General features: G+C 39.9%; 1 protein-coding gene across 4 annotated transcripts in view; it reads right to left on the bottom strand.

The window, feature by feature from the left end:
- PDE11A (phosphodiesterase 11A) overlaps nt 1-20,000 on the bottom strand; it is a 225,418-nt gene that overhangs the window by 8,377 nt on the left and 197,041 nt on the right. Inside the window, exons 16-19 of one of the 4 annotated variants that reach the window (XM_072980619.2) lie at nt 18,666-18,743; nt 15,675-15,738; nt 11,370-11,444; nt 7,850-7,933 (exon numbers count right to left, since the gene is read on the bottom strand). In XM_072980619.2, coding sequence (XP_072836720.2) covers nt 7,850-7,933; nt 11,370-11,444; nt 15,675-15,738; nt 18,666-18,743 — 301 coding nt within the window. Of the gene's footprint in view, nt 1-3,450; nt 7,248-7,849; nt 7,934-11,348; nt 15,739-18,665; nt 18,744-18,995; nt 19,067-20,000 lie in introns of those variants that run through there. The other 3 variants (XR_013545495.1, XR_013545494.1, XM_078393960.1) reach the window with 3 other exon arrangements.

Genomic DNA, 20,000 nt, shown 5'->3' with positions numbered 1-20,000 from the left:
CAGTAGAGAGCACCCCTTCATGTGCTAGAATAGTACTAGCATTTCCTTTTTCAGTCGTCTTTTACCTCACCAAAATACTTTAGTTAAAATGGTTTTTAAAAACATTACTGTATTATATATATATATATATATATATATATATATATATATATATATATATATATATATATATATATATATATATATATATATATATAAAATAAAAAATTATATATATATATATATATATATATATATATAATAAAATAATTCAATGTATTTTAATTAGTCTTGTAATTTAATTGTTTTTAATGTAGAATTTATTGTGGTTTTAATTCCGTTTTTTTAATATTGTGAGCTGCCTTGAGTCCCCTTATAAGGAGAAGGCAGCTAATCAATCAATCAATCAATCAATCAATCAATCAATCAATCAATCAATCAATCAATCCTCAGTTCCTTTAAACTCTCCATATTGAATGTGTAGTCCCCACATACCTTGGCTGCCCTCTGCTGAACCCATTTCAATCTGGCCATATCCCTCATAAGGTGCAGAGCAAAGTGTAAATATGTATTACGGTATGTCTTTTCACTTAAAAGCTATCTATCTAATTACATTGGTTAACTTGTTCACAGGACAGTGTGTCATCTGGTGAATTACAAGAATTTTTTTGCTGCAATGTAGATTTTTCTTCAGGGCTCCCATCCAAATATTGACCACTTCTGACTTGTCTCTTAATTCATGAATTTTGACAAGATAACAGCACAGGGTTGTCTTCCTGCAGATCTAACACTTGTCAAGTCTGTATGTACAATAAGACCACATAAATTTTGTTTTATTACTACGTAGAATATCAGAAAACAACCAGCCACAATGTTCACACTACTCAGTATCCCACTGAGCTCTAACTAATCATTTTTACTATGTAGGCAATTGAGACAGAAGCTCAAAAGGAACAAAAGACGTGAGCCTGTGAAACCCTTAGATAAGTTAACAGAGTCACAGTTGTACTGCAGCTGTCATTTGCTGACTTGGTTTATTCCATGGAACTTTCTCAGCTCAGATAAAATGTAACTTTTCTGGGCCATACCCAGGGTAGAAGCAAGTTACAAGAAAACTGGCAGTTCCACCAAAATAAGAGGACTGATGTGGTGGGTCCTTTTTTTGGGGTAGCATCTAGTACAAACTGATCCCATGCCTGATTTCATCACATGGTGTGTTTAATTTTCCTTTTTCCCCACCTCACTGGGAATATACTGGTTTATAAAGTCAGGATGAGGGGCAAGGTATTATCTTTCATTGGGCAAAATCCTGTCCCCACTCCACGTGCCTTTAAAAAACAACCGGGCAAGTTGTGAGCCCAACCTTTCATTTTTCAGCTGAAACTCACCCTTTCCAAAGCACCTTTTCCCTACAGAGTTTTCCCAGGCAGTCTAACAGTATCAAGACCTAACAAGCTGTCTTTACTCGCTCTGTGTTATCAGGGACCATCCTCCTTACTGCCATGACGCGCAGTGGCCGCTGATACCCACCAGGCCTGGTAGGCCAGAGACGAGGTTGCCAGAGGTAGAGCCAAAAAGACACATCACTTGTTATCCCCTCTCCTCCCATCCACAGTCTAAGTCCATTCTTGGCTTCTACTGGCTGGGAGGAGCCCCAGGGATTAGGTGGGTAGGACTGAGCAGCAGCAGGATCCCTCCTTTGCTGCTCATTTGTTCAAGACAGGCACAGCACAGACTAGATCTTGAATCTCATTAAGCCTCCTGTGAATTTTGAGCTAAGGGTGTGATCCAAACGTGTGCTGGAGTCAAAAGTGCCCACAGTTTGTACAAACCACCTGTACAACAACTGTAGCAGAAACAATTTCATTTTTAAGGCCCTTGCGCATGGAACCCTGTGGGCTCTTTACACTCATGTAAACTGGGCAGTTGTAACTGTGGGTTCCAGCTGTGTAAGAGCAACACTTTTGTGTTGCTGCTCCTGCAGAATGGATGCTGTATCGGATACTGGACTAAGCAAATACATTTCCTGCTGCTAAAAGGTAGGTTATTATGACAGAGTAGAGGAAAGGAGTTCCTGTTCATGTGTGTGCCAAAATCATAAGAATACAGTAGGTCTATGAAGAATCAGTACAAAAGGCAAGAATGAAATTACCTCTATGTGTATGTGTGCGCATGTGTGCATACACACACACATATTTATTTCATATATATATATACATATACACACATACATATACACATACACACACACACACACACACATCCCTCTTGCGGATATCCTTGTGTCACAGCTGTGGTCTCCCTCTGGGGCGCTTTCCCTGCACTAATTCCCCATACAGGAGATCTTTTGGAATCTGACTGTCAGCCATTCTCACAACATGCCCAAGCCAATGTAGATGTTGCTGTTTCAGTAATGTATAAATGCTAAAAATTCTAGCTCGTTTCCACATAAAGTCTTTAAAACTGTAAGCATGAAGGCAAAGGTCATCTTTATTGCTCAGGGAGCTGTATTAGCCAGCTGAAGAATAGTATTAAAAGGCATTAAAAATCAATCAATCAATCAATCAATCAATCAATCAATCAATCAATCTCAGCAAAGAGGAATGGCTGTTTCAACCATAAATATCAGATACAATCTTTCCACCATTTACTTCTGAGCACCCTTGGTGCAAGAAGTCTATAACCAGTGACTCCAGTTTGCTTCTTCCATTTGCTTTCATTCCCACAGCCAAAGAGAATTGTGGCAAATACAAGATGACTTTAACCATTGACTTTTGACGTTTCTTCCACACAGCAATCAATACTTGCTGCCTTGCTACTAAACAGATTTTGAAAATCCCTTCAGTCTATATGGGTCTCTTACCCTTAGTTAGCTTTTCAGATTTGCCTTCAGCTGGGAATTCACTAGCCAGATATAGGTGGTTATTCTGGATTGTTCAACACTTACTGGAAGCATTACATGCATCATCATTGCTAGCCCTTTTCTGATTCAATACTGTTTGCTCTCTGTCTTTCTTGAAAACTGAATAGCTGTTTAATTATCCATTAATCTTCCAGATTTCCTGCTGGTCGTTTTCCTATCTCTCTCTCTCTAGACAAAAGGTGTACTTTATTGCCATTTCTGGAACAAAATTTCAAATTTCTCAGTCCATTTTCTCAGGTTTTCTCTCTATTTTTTTCAATGCAGTGCTCAGCTATTTCTGTTGTCACAGTCGGTGTCAAGGAGCCCAGTTTATAGAAAGCAAATAACTGCTTCTAATGCAAGTGTATCGCCATGTACTGTATATATGTGTGACTGTGTGTGAGAGAGACAGAGAGAGATCAAGCCTCATCATCCCAGAATATACAACAATGCTCCTATCAGACTATATGTAGACAATCTAATACAACCATCATACGTCTGCCACTTCTTGTATACAGATGTTCAGAGGGCTCGTTACTGCTACACTGTGTCTAAGGCATCACACCATATGGTCTTTTGTATTTTATGTCATCAAACGACAAGCTAGACAAGACATCAAAGTGCTTCTGTTAAAGGGTGAGGCCATCCTCAGTGTTCTCAGTATTAGGTATTCAATAAAACATTTGATCAGGGTCTGGTCTTCTTTTCTTTTCCTTTCCCTTCTGTGTTCTATAAGATATGAAAAAAATGTACAGTGAAAAAAATGTAACCAGTTTCTGGGGATTTGGGGTGGATGAAGCAGTGGTGGCTTCTTTACTCTTTGCATCATATTCACAGAGACCTCAGAAGACTTTTTTTACAATGAAAGGAGTCTCCCTTCCAAAAACAATGAGGAGCATTTACAGCATCAAAGAGGCCCTACACTTGTCTTCCATGTGTGTGTCACAGGGAGGGGGGAGGAAATATTCTTTATATTTAAAGCAGCTGCTGTCAGCTATCAGTAAAGCCACTGACTAACTGCTCACATTCTTATGCAGAGAGGACCAGAGTGTTTGACCTCTGACCCTAGTATTCTTCCATGTTGGGAGTCTGCCACCTCTGCTCAACAATGCAGCCAGAATAGGTTAAGATCCTCTCAGCCTCTTTTGTTTAACTAGAAGTTTCTACCTCCCCACTCCCATGGGGCCAGGAAGCTTCCCATCCCTTGTAATTTTTGAATTTAGGGGAAGTAAATCAGAAAAGTATTTTCTGATGACAGAAAATACAAAATAGCTATACACCTTCACAGATTGCTGCCTTGTTGTGGCGAAGGGGCTTGAGTAATTCAGAGAAGCTAAGGGCTACGCCGTGCAGGGACACCCATGATGAACAGGTCATAGTGGAGAGTTCTGACTAAACGCGATCCACCTGGAGCAGGAACTGGCAAACCATTCCAGTATCTTTGTCAAGGTAACCCCATGAACAGAAACAGAAGGCTAAATGTCAAGAGAACAAGCTGGTCATCACAAACACTCTTTTCCAACAACAAAAGGGGTGACTCTACACATGGACATTACCAGATGGGCAATACTGAAATCAGAATCGTGATGATGCTTTGTATCTCTTTGATTATGACCCAGCTTCTTGGACACTGGGCATACCTAGCTGTAGGTATACACAAGAAACGAGCAGTGTGTAAGCATCTCCATAGGAAAGATATGGTTCAAAGAGGTGTTCTTAAGGAGTCTCACTGAACCTGAAAAGAGGGAAGCTTGCTAGCCCTCCTTCATGTAAAATAAAAGATCTGAAGGGGAGAGCTGCTTCTGTCCATGGAAACTCATCTTGGGTGCCAGAATGTAGAAAAATCAGGAAACTGGCTGATGTGCAAAGCTTCCAACAGTAGAAAAATTCTCCTCTCCAGACCTATTAGTTGCCATAAAAGCATAGCAAATGATGGGGAAGATGGGAAAGCTACTGCACTTCTTTCATGTTGAAAAAACACTTTTAAGAAGGGTCTGGCCACATTGTGTTCCTTAGGAGCAACTCATGGTAAACTAATCATGTAATAGATAGATAGGCAGAGAGGCAGACAAGATGGCCAGGAAGGGGGTTGAGAGACACACTCGCTCTATTCAGCTTTCCAGCAAAAGGGTTGATTTTAATCCATGATGGGAGGCCGCAGACTCGCCCCACCCTGCTGTGTCCTACCTCTGTGGGCTGTTTGCTTTACGAAGTACAGTAATAGCAACACTGTTTTTGAACATCTCAATAGGGCCAGACAGACAGACAGATAGAATTAAATAGTTTAGAAACAACAATGTGTTCGGTTCAGCCTACGCCCACAGTTGTGATGAAATCACCTTTCTCCCACGTAAACCATTATTTACATGGGGGATGGAAGTCTCTATTGGTGCTGGCTGAGTTAGGAGGTATGGCGGTGGATGGGAAGGTGCAGAGCCTACATGGACTGAATAATTTCTTGGTATTCAAGAAAGCCATTTATCCCTGGAAGGAGGGGAAGAGAGCAACACAGGATACAATTTTTTGTGCCTTCTTGTCTTTTTATCAGGGTAGCAGGGACATGGTGAAGAGTAACCCAACAGGAAAGAAGTCTAAATGAGTAAGGAAGGAAGGATGTCAGCATGTACAGCAGCAAAGAAACGGGGATAACGTCTGCCCTTCGCTAGGACGGTAAATATCCTCGCCAACCACATGGGAAAGAGAGAGGGTGGGGAGAGAAAAGAGGAAGCCCAGTTCTGCACAAACACCACATGCCCTCCTGCCATAACCATTATGTTCTGTGTTGTGTCACCTGGACAATTTATTACCACATGAAAAGGGATTTGTGCCAAAGGGAAAAGAAATCTGGAAGCAGAGATGTTTGTAGAGCATGAAGCCCTAACGTAGGTTTCTTAACCATGTGTAAATGGGATTTACAGGGTCTTCATGCATCATTGATGCAACGGCTATACTGGAAACTGAAACTCGAGCTTTATATTCCAGGGAGTATCTCACTCGGTGTGGGGCTGTGACATCGAGTTTTCTGTTTACCCCTTAGGCTGGCATGGTATTAGCTTAAAAGTTTTTGACAAAGCCTGCTTTTAAAAAGAGAGAAAAGAGCTAATGCTGAGCAGCAGATAAATACTTGCACAGCACAGGGGAGACATTCAGAAGCACCATTCCCCTGCAAGAACTTAGGAAGGAGCTGAGTGATGCTCTCAGTGTTCATAGCTCTCACATGTAGAGAACAACACATCAGACACTTCATTGCCCTACGCAGGTTTTTTCTCTCACCCTGACTAAAAATGTGGGCTCCAGTAGACCTCAAGTTCTGGTTTACAAAAAAAAAAACACCGCTTGTCTTAGTTAGCGGGCTTGGGAGTGAGGAAAAAGGTAGCTCAACACATCTGTAATACACCAAGCTGCGGAGGTTGCTATAGAAATTTAGAGTTCAGATGGAAGCAATAAAGTAGGTGCAATATTTTCCTTAAGTTACATTCATTTCTCTAAATGTAGCATAGAGAAACGACAGTAACTATCCGAGAGTCTAATTTGTTTTTAATATGTCTGCACTTATTTCTGGTATGGTGTTGACTTCCTCTTGGAAAAGGAATCACAGAAGAAAACTGAATAGCCCTGGTTAATCTATTCCATTGCTATTTCACCTTTCTAGACAGAGAAATAAAGAAATCAGTGGTGATAATTTGCCTACAATGATGGTAACGATTTACACAGAATAAACAGAATTAAGAGTGAATCACAGTTTTTTTTTCTAAAGTTGAGAAGAATTAAATGTTGCATACAAACAAATAAAACTGAGTGATCACTGGTATTTCAGTATAGAAATCGTATACATAAGTAAATAAGTGAATAAGTAAATAAATGAATAAGTGAATAAGTAGACAAACAAACAAACAAAACCAAGCAAAAACACTGATGACACATTAAAACATATTCAGGTGAGCCATAAAGAAGGCAAATCAGCTTGATGGCTGTTGAAATAAAAAGGCATTTGTCTGGCTACAGAGAAACAGGCTAAGGAGCATTGAGGGCTGCAGGGGTGAAACACTCCCAAAGTCTGGGTATGCAGTTATACGGATGGGCCCTCTGTTATGTCCCCACCATGTTGTGGAACATCAATGAATGCAACTAGTGATCTGAACCAGAGAAGGGACAACAGGCAAATAGATATCCATGGTGTGTTTTCTACTTTTGTTCTTTGCTAGATCTACATCTGGATTGATATTCTTATGGTTCTTTTCTCCTTTGCTCTCTGAGGTCACTTCTTCTGTCTCCTTTTGTTATTTACAGAAATTGATTGTGGTTTTTAGAGTGTTTGGTTTCTATCAATTTGATCCTGGATTGTGACGTATTCTTTCCATCAGACCTGCATGCATAGAAGCCAGTTTTAGGGGCCCATGTGTCCAAATCTGGCAATTACTTTTCCTCCTGCACCACCTCTGAATAGATTTCCTAGGTAATAAACATTAGCCCTAAGTTTACATTTCCTCTCTTTGCTCTCTCCTAGGTTCTAGAGTGATTACTTCTTTTCAATATCACAAATTCAGCACTAGGTCACTGCCCCCTGCAAGATTAAATGCCAAATAATGCCAACACATTAAGTAGATCGAAAAGAGGTTTTGGATTGAAGACGGTAAATGCAATGGATTATTAAAAGCATGACTAATGGAAAGGGGTGGTCAATTTGATTGTTTTATTGCTCTTCTTTATTAACAGATACTACCAAGTTTGGCGTAATAGAAGCTCATTTATTTTACGTCATTAGAAAATCCTTACCCCTTTTCTCTGGCCTGCCTGGTTTACGTCCCTTGAGAGGAGAAAGACATGAGAGGGCTCAAGGTGTGGCTTGCTGTTTGAATCCAAACAGCAACACCTCCAGCAAAGCTGTTACATAACATTTATTCCCCCCCCCTTTCTGAAGGGAGCCATCCAGCCTTCTAGTTTTGCAGTAGCAAGATGTAAAATTACCTGATAGAGTGGCATGCAGATGCTATCAATCCATTCCAGCTGCAATCGAGGCAGTTCATCTTTCCTGTTCCGGTCAAAAATGGCCTGAATTTAAAAGAGAGGAGAGGGAGAAAAAGAGAGAGAGAAAAGAAGAAGAAGAATACGTCACACTTTATTACTCTTGAGTACTTTACAGGTGCCGTTTCATCCAACACATTGAATCCAGGATCAAACTGATAGAAACCAAACACTCTAAAAACCACAATCAATCTTCATGCCCATTTTCCTATCTTTGTCTAGGATGAAAAATAAGCCATTTATTCCCTGGCCCTGTTTACGACCTATGCAAGTTTAATTTATCTGACAGTTATACTATGTAATGCCTTAACGTCAAACAAATATACCATATTGTTGGCATTCATGATGCTGTAAGCAGAGGGAAGAGGAGTCGCTGGGAGATTTGAAGACGCTGAACTCATCATCCCTCAGCTGTTCCTGAAGGGAGCAGAGCCCAGCAGTTCCAGAGATCTCTGTTTCGACCCAGAGTCCCTCTGAGGTTAACGGGAGCTACACCCAACTGAGTGAGGATGAGCCTCGATGCATGAATTGCATGGGCTGCATTTCTTGTGGCACTGGTGGCTACAGAACAGAACAGCATGCCTTCCTGTGGGACAGCTTACGCGGTCCCTGTGGCCAACATCCAAGGCTGCAGTTCCAGGGCCTCCAAATGAGGCATCCAGAGAATGGCAAAGGATGGGCCAGCAGTAAACGGGCCCAGTATCAGCAGAGCTGGGATGGCATGAACAAACTGGATCTCTGCCCCTGCTTGCTGACGCATCTTTTCTTTCATTTTTTAAAAGTATGGTCCCCGGGTACCTGGCTTGGAATGCATCTGTATCTGATTACAGATGCTCATGTCAATTCTTTTTTCTTTTTTTAAAAAAAACATTATCTGGTTGTACAACTAAATACAGCTTATTTCAAAGCTAATAGCATCAGAGCAGCAAAGGCGAATTCCACTTTATCCCTGTGTTCCTGATGAGGTTGTGCCTTCAGCATAAAAAAGGTAGTGGGGAGAGGGATGAATGACAGTTGTGTGATTCACAGCTGATGTAAAACACATTGGTCCAAATCCTGTTGCTTAGTGTAGTAAATCACATACTGCAGTAGGCTCACTGAATCAGTGGGAGTTTGCTGAGTCAACTGCTCCATAAGTTCCACTGATTGAAATGGGTGTACTCTAACTCCAGCTAACTTTAGCACTTTCCCCATTTACTCAATAGAGAGAAGTTGACTCACCAAATCTCCTTTGATTTAATGGGCTTACCCTAGCACAATTCACTGTGCTAAGCATTAGGACTTTGGCCACTGTCATATAAAGCAGGTATCTTCATAAGACAGTTACATCTAGGGTCAAAACTTACCTAGCTGCTCTACTCCTTGAAGTCTGTAGACTCTAGGCTAAATCTAATTCTTAGTCCCAGCTAGAATAGATCTGAGGAATCAATGGGATTTACCTTCATATTGATTTAACAAGTCCCATTCATTCAGTGGTTCTATTCTGGTTGGGACTAATAACTGGATATAACTCTTTAAGGTGAAGCTTGAAAGTTGCCACCACGTCTGCAGCCTCTCCACTTTAGCTCTCAGACTATGAAAACTGAAAAGCCAGGTCTATGAAATAATAACAGAACATACTCCTTCCATCTCCCCCATCCCCTTTCTGGGGGGAGGGCATGTCTTCTAGGCTAGTTGTGTTCTGATTCAAACATGGGTGTCACCAGCTAAACTGTAGTAAGGTAATTGGACCCTGCTTTTGCTATTGTTTCTATTAACTGAACACCTCTCAGCTTGTATCTTAGCAGCACCTTATACAATCCGGAGAACATTTCAAGCACTGGAATCCTGCAGGTGGCTTTTAATCTCTGGGTGCTCCCTCAGACTTTTCAACATCTACATGAAGTGACTGGGAAAGTCAATGGAGGGTGATTGGGTTAAAATGCTAACACTATGAAGATGACCCACAGCTTTACTTCTTGTTTCCACCTACTGATCCCAGGGAGTATCTGGAACTTATCTGGTTTGAGATAGTTTTGGGAGAGATGGTGATGAACAAGCTGAGACTTAATCCACCTATGACAGAGGTACTGTGTTCGGAGAAAGTAGCTTATCTAGATGGAGGTGTATAGCCATTCTGCAGCTCAGGAGTCCAACTCAATGCTGAGACCAGAAGCTGAGAGGTTCGTTCCATGGGGCTGCACTGTGGAAGCTTCATTTGGTGGTGAATATTATGGCTCAGATACAGTACTTGTAATGGCTACTTTTGAAGAACATTACAATGAGCATCAAGACATCAGTTGAGAAATGTGTCTCTCCTGTACCTTCACGATTTTCTCCATAGTGTGATCTGCTTTGTTACATGTGACACTCGAATTAGAAATGGAAGAGAAGTCATTGCTAGTATTGACTTTTAAAACCTAAATTATATGGGACCAGGCTATCTGAAAATTTCTCTTCCACAAAAAAACTAGGGAGGAGAACTGCAAGAGAACTGCCTAGCAGACGAACCATCATAGTGGCTCATTTTAAAATCATATATTGTTTAATTTGTCTTTTAATGTTTAACTTTTTGTGTTTTTTAATTGTGTGAATTTTAATGTTGTGAGCTGCTTTGGGTCCCTTGTTGGGAGAAATGCGGCATATAAATAAAACAACAACAGCAACAGCAACAGCAACAGCAACAGCAACAGCAACAGCAACAACAACAACAACAACAACAACAACTACTACTACTACTACTACTACTACTACTACTACTACTACTACTACTACTACTACTACTAATAATAATAATAATAATAATAATAATAATAATAATAATAATAATAATAATAATATAGGAATAAAACATTGGACTACTGTTTTTAAGTTCATGATACATTCAAAATCATCTTCTATTACATGCTAGCCGCGGACCAATAAGATGGGTTCACAGCCTTTAATGCTTGAGGAAAAATAGATCACATACAAAATGATAGGGGGAAAAGTAAGTCAGGCCAGTCTTGAAATAGTACTTGCTTGTAGAAATATATGGCTATTTTCCTTTCAAATACCATGCTGTAGTAAATTAAACTCATCAGTGTCAAACGATGCAACAAGATAAAACCTATGACCGAATACACTTCTACTGCCTAGAAATGTCATGTCTGTTCCTATCTTTTTATGAAAACTGGATAATATTCTTTGATTTAAGTCAGTGACAAAACCACTATTTCTTTCTTTTTTTAATTACTAAAGTTCTGGTTTTACTAAAGAATATGGTGACCATCGCCATCCCAGTTTCTGAGGAATGTTTGGTTGTTCTTTCTTTTTAAAACAGGTAGCTTTAGAGATTTTGTTTCATATTTACATCAGCTCCTTGTGACTCAAAAAGAATACTGTAGAATGATAAAAACTGGTATATATCTGTTTATGTCTTGCATTATCTTTCCACTACACAATAACATATAATTTCAAATACCTGTATAAAAGATGAACTTACAGAAGGTGTGAGTTTGAGTTCTGATCTCTCTCTGTCTCCTTGTTCAAAGAACTCACTGGTTACCAGTTCAGCTACCTAAAACACATTGCACGTTTTTCAGTTAGGGTTTGTACTGTTTGTTAAGAGCAATGAATTTCTTGACTAAAGCACCAATTAAGTGAAAGGGTGTGCGGCTAGAGCATCATGTGGCTGACCGGCTGTATATGTCACTCCTCCATCTGTTTTGCAGGTTCTGGGCATTTCCTTTCCCTGAATAATAACGATGTGCCATCAAGTCAATTCTGATTTAAGGCTATCCTTTCCAGGGTTTCCGAAGCAGAGAGTAACTCAACATTCCCTTCTTTTAGCTGGAAAAAAAATTACCCCTCTCCCCCGGCATCACTTTTCCTGGAAACTTTCAGGTACTTTTTCCATAAAAAAAAGAAACAAGGCTCTATTCATACCTGTTTTGGCCCTCCCCCACCCAACTGTCAAAAAGATTTTACAAAAGTAGAGGTAGACTGTTGGCCGCATCCAACTTCAGTGGGTAGGGTGGCCGGCAGAAGGTCCCAGGAGCCTAAAGGTGCTCCTTGAACCTCTAGATCTTGCCTGCTTCTAAAATGAAGAGATTAAGCACACATCGTATTTTAAGAATAAGGTGGCTTGAAGTCTTTGCTGAAACAGAGCCAGAGTATCTGAACAGTCACTAAAATGAGCTTTTAAATCTTTTTGACACTGTTGGAACGCCGCATCAAATGCAAACGTCTTGAAGAAAAGTCACATACTTGTATGACTCCTCTATAGGGCACCAGGAGAAATGTGACATAAACTCACTATTGGTTCATTCCATGCTTGGCCCATATTTGAATCCTTTGTAGCACTACATGTAAACAAGTTTTTTAAAAAAGGAGCATCAAGTCATAGTGTTTCCCTGCTCTGACAGGCCTCCTGTTTGAGGGACCATCACACAACAGATGGTCATTTGCCCCCCCACTTCAGGATGAAAGATTACGGGAATTGGAATCCAAGATATTTGGGGGGTGGCACAGGGTTCCCCATACCACTTTTAAACTATATATATATATAGTTTTTTATATATAATGTAATACATGATTTAGTTTTTATCTGTTTGGCCTCTGTAACACAGACACTATGGTTGTTCTCGCGTCGGAACCACTGACATTTGCAGGGACTCAACATGTCTCATCCACCTCACCCCCACCCCCATATTCTCTTCAAAATGCCTTCTGTGGAGACCTGTAGGCACGTTATTGATTACAGGAAGTGAATTTCTAGGTATGCCTGAATTCACTTCATAAATTTATGTCCGCACTAAGCACATGCCATATTTTCATGGGGATTGAGAGATAGGAATGGAAAAGCCATGAGGTCCAAGAGATCACTGGAATGTGAAAGAGGGAATGGAACCATTACGCCTCGTTCCATGTGGGCAAATAAATCTAGCTTTGTAAAAACAATTTGCAAAATGTTGGTGACCTCTGGGCAGGAGGGATATAAGGAAAGCCAACATTTTCTTCATAGACAGTAAACCCCAGACCCAAGTCTTTGCTTTTTCATTATATCACTGCCACAAGAGGTTGGTCAGCCATTCTGTACATAGGAGGTCATTAAACAGATAATCACTCTGAGCAATTTTTTTTTTCAGGGAAGGGCACAGCCGACCAGTATAGCCCATGCTTCATCTAAAACAGAATACAAGTTAAGTCCCCAGCATCTCTAGGTACGGCTCAGAAAGGCCTGATTCTGACATCATGTTGAACCATTACTACCCATTGTAGCCCAGTACTGAGCTACATGGACCAATGATGTGCCTTGATATAAAGCAGCTTTTTAATATCTGTGCTTTTGCCACACATTTCTGGTGGCACATTATAGTGATATAGAGACAAACCACATGGGGAAGGTGGACCTATGTGATGAACTATTACATGGGGGGGGGAGGATAGTAAGTTAGAACAAGCATCTGTTAGGCATCTGTTTAACAAAAGAGAGAAGTTACTTGTAATACAGCTTTCTTTAAATGAAATAAATGTTACCCAAGGTTTTAAAAGGAATTTGCCTACTTCAGCCCGATCTACACAGATTTTCATATTGCTATATATCTTCACTGCCCATGAACATCTCATTATCAGCAGAGATTAAGGCTGTTTTAATACTTCTGCGATGTTTTATCTATTCCATTGATCTAACTGGTCTTCAAGACGGGTTGGGCTATAAATCTAAATGAAATAAAGCTAAGGATATGTATTAATAATGTCTGGAAATAGGCAGTACTCTTCTGCAAAGTTAGTTTCAATTGATTTTCATGTTTTTTCAATATGATTTTTTTTACATAAAAAGATTTAGTGTTATTTTACAAACAACTTAATGAAATTACTAGGACTTAGGAAAAGTAGTTCTTTGGCCAAGGCTGTGGCTAGTAGTCACAGCAGCTGTATATATCACGTTCAGGCTGTGCATCTCTTTATACCACATGGTGGGAAACATGCGCAAGGTAGTATAACTGTGCTCATGTCCTCATTCTGTTTTTTTTTAAAATATATATAGTCTCCCAGTTGGTCCATGTGGGAAGAGAATGCTGGACATGACATATGTGTAGTTTGATCAAACTGTTGTGGAACAGAGACATTAAATACAAAAGTTGCCTCCATCATTAACTCATTACGCATACACACACATGTGACTTCTGCCCAAACTAGTATGAAAGGTAATATGAAATGGCAAGTTCTTGTTGCATCATAATTTAATGATATGAGCCATTATCTGATTCGTATCTCCATTCACCCTGTGGAAAAGACAGCAAATTCTTACTCATCTCAGATTATTTTCCTTTGTAAACTTTTCTTTTTGGAATATGTGTGTGCATACGCACACACTGTATATAGGTCTGTACTCTGGCGTGGAAAAATAGACATTGTTTTACCTATGGGCAAATCATGTTCCAAGTGTGGTGGGGGCCAATGTTCCCTCCAATTCTCTGGAGCTCTGTGCGGGGGCTCCCCCCTGCGCAGAGAGTTCCAGCCGCAAACAGGCAGATATGCACAGCTTAGAGGGAACATGGGGGGGGAGGGTGCTGCTTATGTCTGAATGATGGTAGGGTGAGGTGTGCCCCCTTCATAATCAGTCTATTGTCCTCCCACCAACAGCTCTGCTGTAGAGATGTAAAAAAAAAACACTTGCTGATTTTTTTTAAATACAATAATAAGTGATACCTATATAGACCACTAAAAAAATCACCATATACTAAATGAGCTTTCATGGATTAAAACACCACTTCATCAGGTTTGTACTAGTGTGAAGAACTTAAAAGTCCAAAACTACTCTTAAAGCTACACTTTACTTCAATGACTTTTTAAAATGCCCATCAGTTCAGGCTGTCTCAACTTGATGAGATGCATTGACAGGGAATTTTCAAGCTCTGTGAGATTCCTCACAGCTCTCTTGTCAAGATCTCTGCAATATGCACAAGTTTACGTCACAATAGTATTTATTCCCTTTGAGACACAAAATAAATGTAAACATCAAGCACAGACGAACTGGCTGATTGTTAAAAAAGATGCAAACCAGGTCTCTGATGCATCTAATCTCATGTAACAGTGCAGCAACTATTAATCTTTTGTGCAAATTGAGCTAAAGTTTTATTTGTGGTATTTATGCAGTTTTTGCTTGATTTGAATTGATAACAACAAACTTAGCAATTAATGAGAAGTTTAACCCTGCGCTCTAAATAACAAATCTCTCTGAGCTAGGAGTGAATGAAATATTTGGTTTGGTTCTTATAAAGAACAAAGGAGATGGTTGAAGGTGAATAAGCACATCTTTTTCCAGATGTTTAACCTGATCTTTTAACAGCAGCTTTCAACATTTCTTCCAAACTGTCAACAGTGCTGAATTACAGGTATGAGAAATCTCCAAAGATCCACGTTAAGCATTGGATGTCAACATGTTGTAGTAAGAAGGAACTTTAAAAGCTGTCAAGACAATAACTAGACATCCCAACTGTTTCCCCCTCCCCTGCCACATCTTATTTATTATTTTTCAACATAAAATGGAAGAGTTAGTCACTGCTATGATTGTGACATTAAATTCTCTTTAGATGCCATAACGCTCAGTGCTATCAAGCAAATAAGAACATCAAAAAGGCTGGGCAATAAACCACACCAAGCAGAAAATCTGTGCTATTTTTAAAATGCAGCAATAGTGTTGTAAATTGATTGCAGATTTGGGCCTTTCCGTGTCAGGTTCCTAGGACTTCAACTGCACTGGTCCCTCCTCTTTCTTGCCCTGCTATTAATCATGACTTGCCTGTCTTGAAATCTCCCACGGTTTGGTCGCAGCTCCAAGGTCACAGGCTGTCATTAGCATTGATCTGAAAAACAGAAACGAACAATGCAAGCCGAACAAAAAGACACCTTTGTTTCTTTTCTAAACAAATTCATCCGGGATGCATGATCTGTTTTAAAGGGTCAGAATTAGCACCTTCGTCCATTATACAAGGGATGGCACCATTTGAAATTTCAACCGTCAGCACTGTTTTATGTCATTAAATATAGGAAGGCTAATGCATTATAGATAATCAGATAATGAATTTCCAATGCTGTCCATTGAGTGCTACAAAGAAACATGTATCACTGCAGACTAACTACTAATTCTGCTGCACTTTGACTAATCAAGTCATATGTATAATATATAAAGCAGCTGGGGTTTGCGCTGTGATGTAAGAAAAGGAGTTATTATGCAATAAATACAATTGGGCTAATCTATTTGCCTACTTCTAAGTGACTACTGTGGCAAGAGAAAAGCTATAACCCTGAGAGGTATTCCAGACACCGTTCAAGCTGTTCCTATGGCTGGTCTGCCATAAAAATGGAAGATTTACTGTGAGGACTACACTGTTTCACTGTAGTTTAATATCTGGCTACAATTATATTTTATAAGTGTTGGAAGAAAGAAACTGTTCAGCTGGAGAAAGCATTTATGTACACTACACAATGCATATAAAACTAGGAAAAAACCCAAATGAGGAGCCAAGGACATTGGAGATAAAGAAGTGGCAAATATACTGTCCTGGCTCTCAACTAAGGAATAAAGGGAATGATATGGAAAAACAGGAAATGGCCCATGCCTTGGCTAAAATACAAAGAATTGGGAATCTTTCCTGTTTCATGAACAAGTGTGATCATAGCCTGGTGAGGACCATCCATATGAGAACATCTGGGTAATATTGCTTCTGTGTGTCTCCAGTATTTTGACTCTTTCCTGAAGTTTCTTCTTTGGTGCAGAGGCTGCAGGTGAAATGTATGAAGATGCCCTTAGGAACTGCAGGGTTTCCAGGACGGAACTGCCTGGAGCCCATACCTACCTGCTTTCTGATGACATGTTTAGGAGAGATGTGTGGATATGCCTGTACACCAGTCCCTGCAGGAAGCATGAGGACAAACCACTCAGGGAAAGCCACACCTTTCCTCTCACTGGGGATGCAAAACTCTCAGGCTCTATTTCCTTGTGCTTCTTCAAATACCAAACGCATTTTTTTCCTTGTCTCTGTTTCGCATTGGAAAAAGAGGTGAGACCTCTTTTTGTTCCCACACTGTCACTAGTACACTTCTCTGACACCTTCCCCCCCTAATATATGCATTTATTCACACTATGTTATATGATTATTTACGTACAAATTCTACCTGGGGTGGATAAAAATCCATGATTTTTTGAAATCAAATTGATATAAATCACAATTTAAATTTTAAAAAAAGTTTTAAATTTAAATTGTCAAAAAAAATCCATTTTTTTGATTTAAATAAAATCCACTCTGATTCTATCTAATCAGAAATTTTGTAATTTTCACAATATCTAGAAAATAGTTAGATTTTCCTTCAGTGTTCTGAGTCATGACGAAGAAGACCATGTGCTATCAAGTCAATTCCAACTTATGGTGACCTTTTTTTTCAAGGGTTTCTAGCTATACAGTCCTCAGTAGTTTACCATTCCTTTCTGGAAAGAAGGGACTGTGCAGCTTGCCTAAGGCCACACAGGCTGACTCTACTTGACAGGAGGCCCAGTGGGGAATTGAACTCCCAACTTCTGGCTCTGCAAACTACTGAGCTATCCAGCCAGCCGAGTGTTCTCAATGGGAAAAACAGGGGCATAGGTTGGACACTGTCCCTTGCCATGCCCCCCAGCTGAGGAAGACGTAAGCAAAATCACTGTGTGAAAGAGAGCAGGAACAACAGAAGAAGGTTTGGAGGCACTGAGTTGGTGAACTGCCATTTGAGGTTGAGTGCTAAAACCGAGTGTGAAGCTTAGGGGCAATTTTGTTTGTACATTTTGGTAAGTGTGTACCATTACAATCTGGACTGGGAACATCGCCCAGTCAGTTTTTATTTCAGGGCTAAAGCTAGAAAGGAAAAAATAAAACCGTACTGGTTCCAAAGGAGGTTTTCTATCCTTTTTTATAAATCCCCCATACGCGTAAACATGCATCTGTGTCTGTGTGCACATGTGCGTGTATGCGAGAGGAAGAGGAAGAGACTGTGAGGAGATAAATTTTTTACTTTAAAACACCTAGGAGAAAGGTTTAAACCACTTACAGGCAATTTTCCCATCCTGGATTGAGGCTGTGTGTACTTACTGGAATATTAAAAATAAAGTGACCCTAAGTGGCACAGCGCTTATTTAATGCAGCATGCAGTTGGGCTTTGAAAGGATGAAAGAAAGGGCTTGCCAGCTGAAGAGTAGATTTGCTGAGGAGGGTTGTGGTGCCCCACTGGGAAGTGGCTGCTTTTAGGAATTGCAGTGTGTCTCCAGCCATAGTCAACTGCATCTCTTTAAATAAACCCAGATCTTACACAAATGCAGTCAAACCCAAATCAAACACAAAAGTGTCCAACGAGTTCTCCTTTCAAGGATTTCCAATGTGAGTAAAATGCTCCGCTTAGAAGTAACTTTCCAGACTCTGAATTGTCTTAAGAATCTCCACTCTCTTACTGTTAGTTGCCTGTGGCATCTGGTAGAGCTTATCAGTTTACCACAATGATGGCAATCCTCCTAGTAAATACTAGAGACAAGACAGAGAACACTGGACTTGCAGATGTTGTTCTAGATCTAGACAACATATGTACAGATTTTTAGTCAGGAAACAATGCTGTCAGACATTGTTAACTATGACACACAAAAGGTGGGTCTGCACTTCCAGAAGATGGGAAAAGAATACAGCTCTCTGCTACTGCAAACTGTCTAGGTCCCTGTCCCAATCTTGTCAAGCATGCGTACTTCAACCAAGACAAAGTTCTCACTTACCGGAATATATCTCGCTGACAGCTAATGTTCCAATTGTAGTCACCCTTGTTGACAAGTTCAAAAAACTCATTCCTCCTCCTAGAACAAAACACATCAGTGGAAGGAAATATATTTTTAAGATTTAGGTGCAATACTTTAACTATCATTCTGTATAATGATGGTCTTTCCCCAAACTTCAGAGGGTCTTCAAAAACTATACTGGCCTACACTCCTCTGTAACAAGTAAATCAATATAAGTATATCAATATAAGTAAATCAGTGTATATATATGAAGTCTGGAAAAGAGGCAGGGTGGTCCCCATTAGTGGGGATGTTACTTACACACACTTTCTCTCTCTCTCTCTCTCTCTCTCTCTCTCTCTTATAATGGACCATCAATCTCATATTCTGTTGATTACACACTGGCAAGAAAAAAACGATGATGGAACCTTATTACTGTTTTTATAGAAAGACAAAGATTTGTACCTCTTTCCCTGACCCATGTACTAATCTATCACAGTAACTTTCAGTTTATGTAAAATTTTAATTTTTTCCAATTGCCATGCATTAATGAAAACCAAACCACATATTAAAAAAATCAGTGATGAGGAATGACATGGGCTCTGTTTAGAATCAGCCATTTACTAAGTATCTGTTACTCGAACATAGCAGACAGTGCTAGAGTTAGAGAGATTTAGGTTACTCAAAATGGGACGTGGTGGTGCTGAGGGTTAAACCGCAGAAGCCTCTGTGCTGCAATGTTGAAATACCAGCAGTCATACTCTGAAAGTTCTTGGGCCAGTTTTTACATTTCCTCCTAAGACTAGCAAAGGGAATAAAATGGGACAATGTTGTGTATGTTGCCCTGAGCTTCTTTGAAGATGAGGTGGATGCAAATAGGTAGAATACAAATATGTTAAGAATGCATTTCTGGGTATACTTGGTATTCTACTTGTTCTTCAAGTCCAAAGACTGTCAGCCATCTGGTGGCAGCCTTTTCCAATTCATGGTTAGTTAAAAAAATGGTGTACAATAGAGAGATCTGGTATTTCTAGGAAAAATATCTTTCTTTGTAGATATTTGGGACAAAACATGTTTTGATATACAGAGTAAGATAGAAAAGCTCTCCTGTGATCTGCAGTGAGGATATCACACTGATGAAACCAATCAGAATTAAGTTGGCATGCACATCCATTCACAACTGTGTGACAAAAGAAGTCAAGAAGAAATTGGAACTCTGTAGATGTCAAGAAAACTCAACGGAAGGGCTCCCCATGGTACCTAGGATGGCATGTTGGAAACCTTGCATGAAGAGGCCACCACACTGTTTTGGAAAGCCTTGGCAGGAGAGTTACA

This window comes from Pogona vitticeps, chromosome 1 (genome assembly GCF_051106095.1).
Source record: "Pogona vitticeps strain Pit_001003342236 chromosome 1, PviZW2.1, whole genome shotgun sequence".
Lineage (NCBI taxonomy): Eukaryota > Metazoa > Chordata > Lepidosauria > Squamata > Agamidae > Pogona > Pogona vitticeps.
The sequence above is the reverse complement of the archived record's forward strand: the minus strand, read 5'-3'. Positions and strand labels throughout refer to the sequence as shown.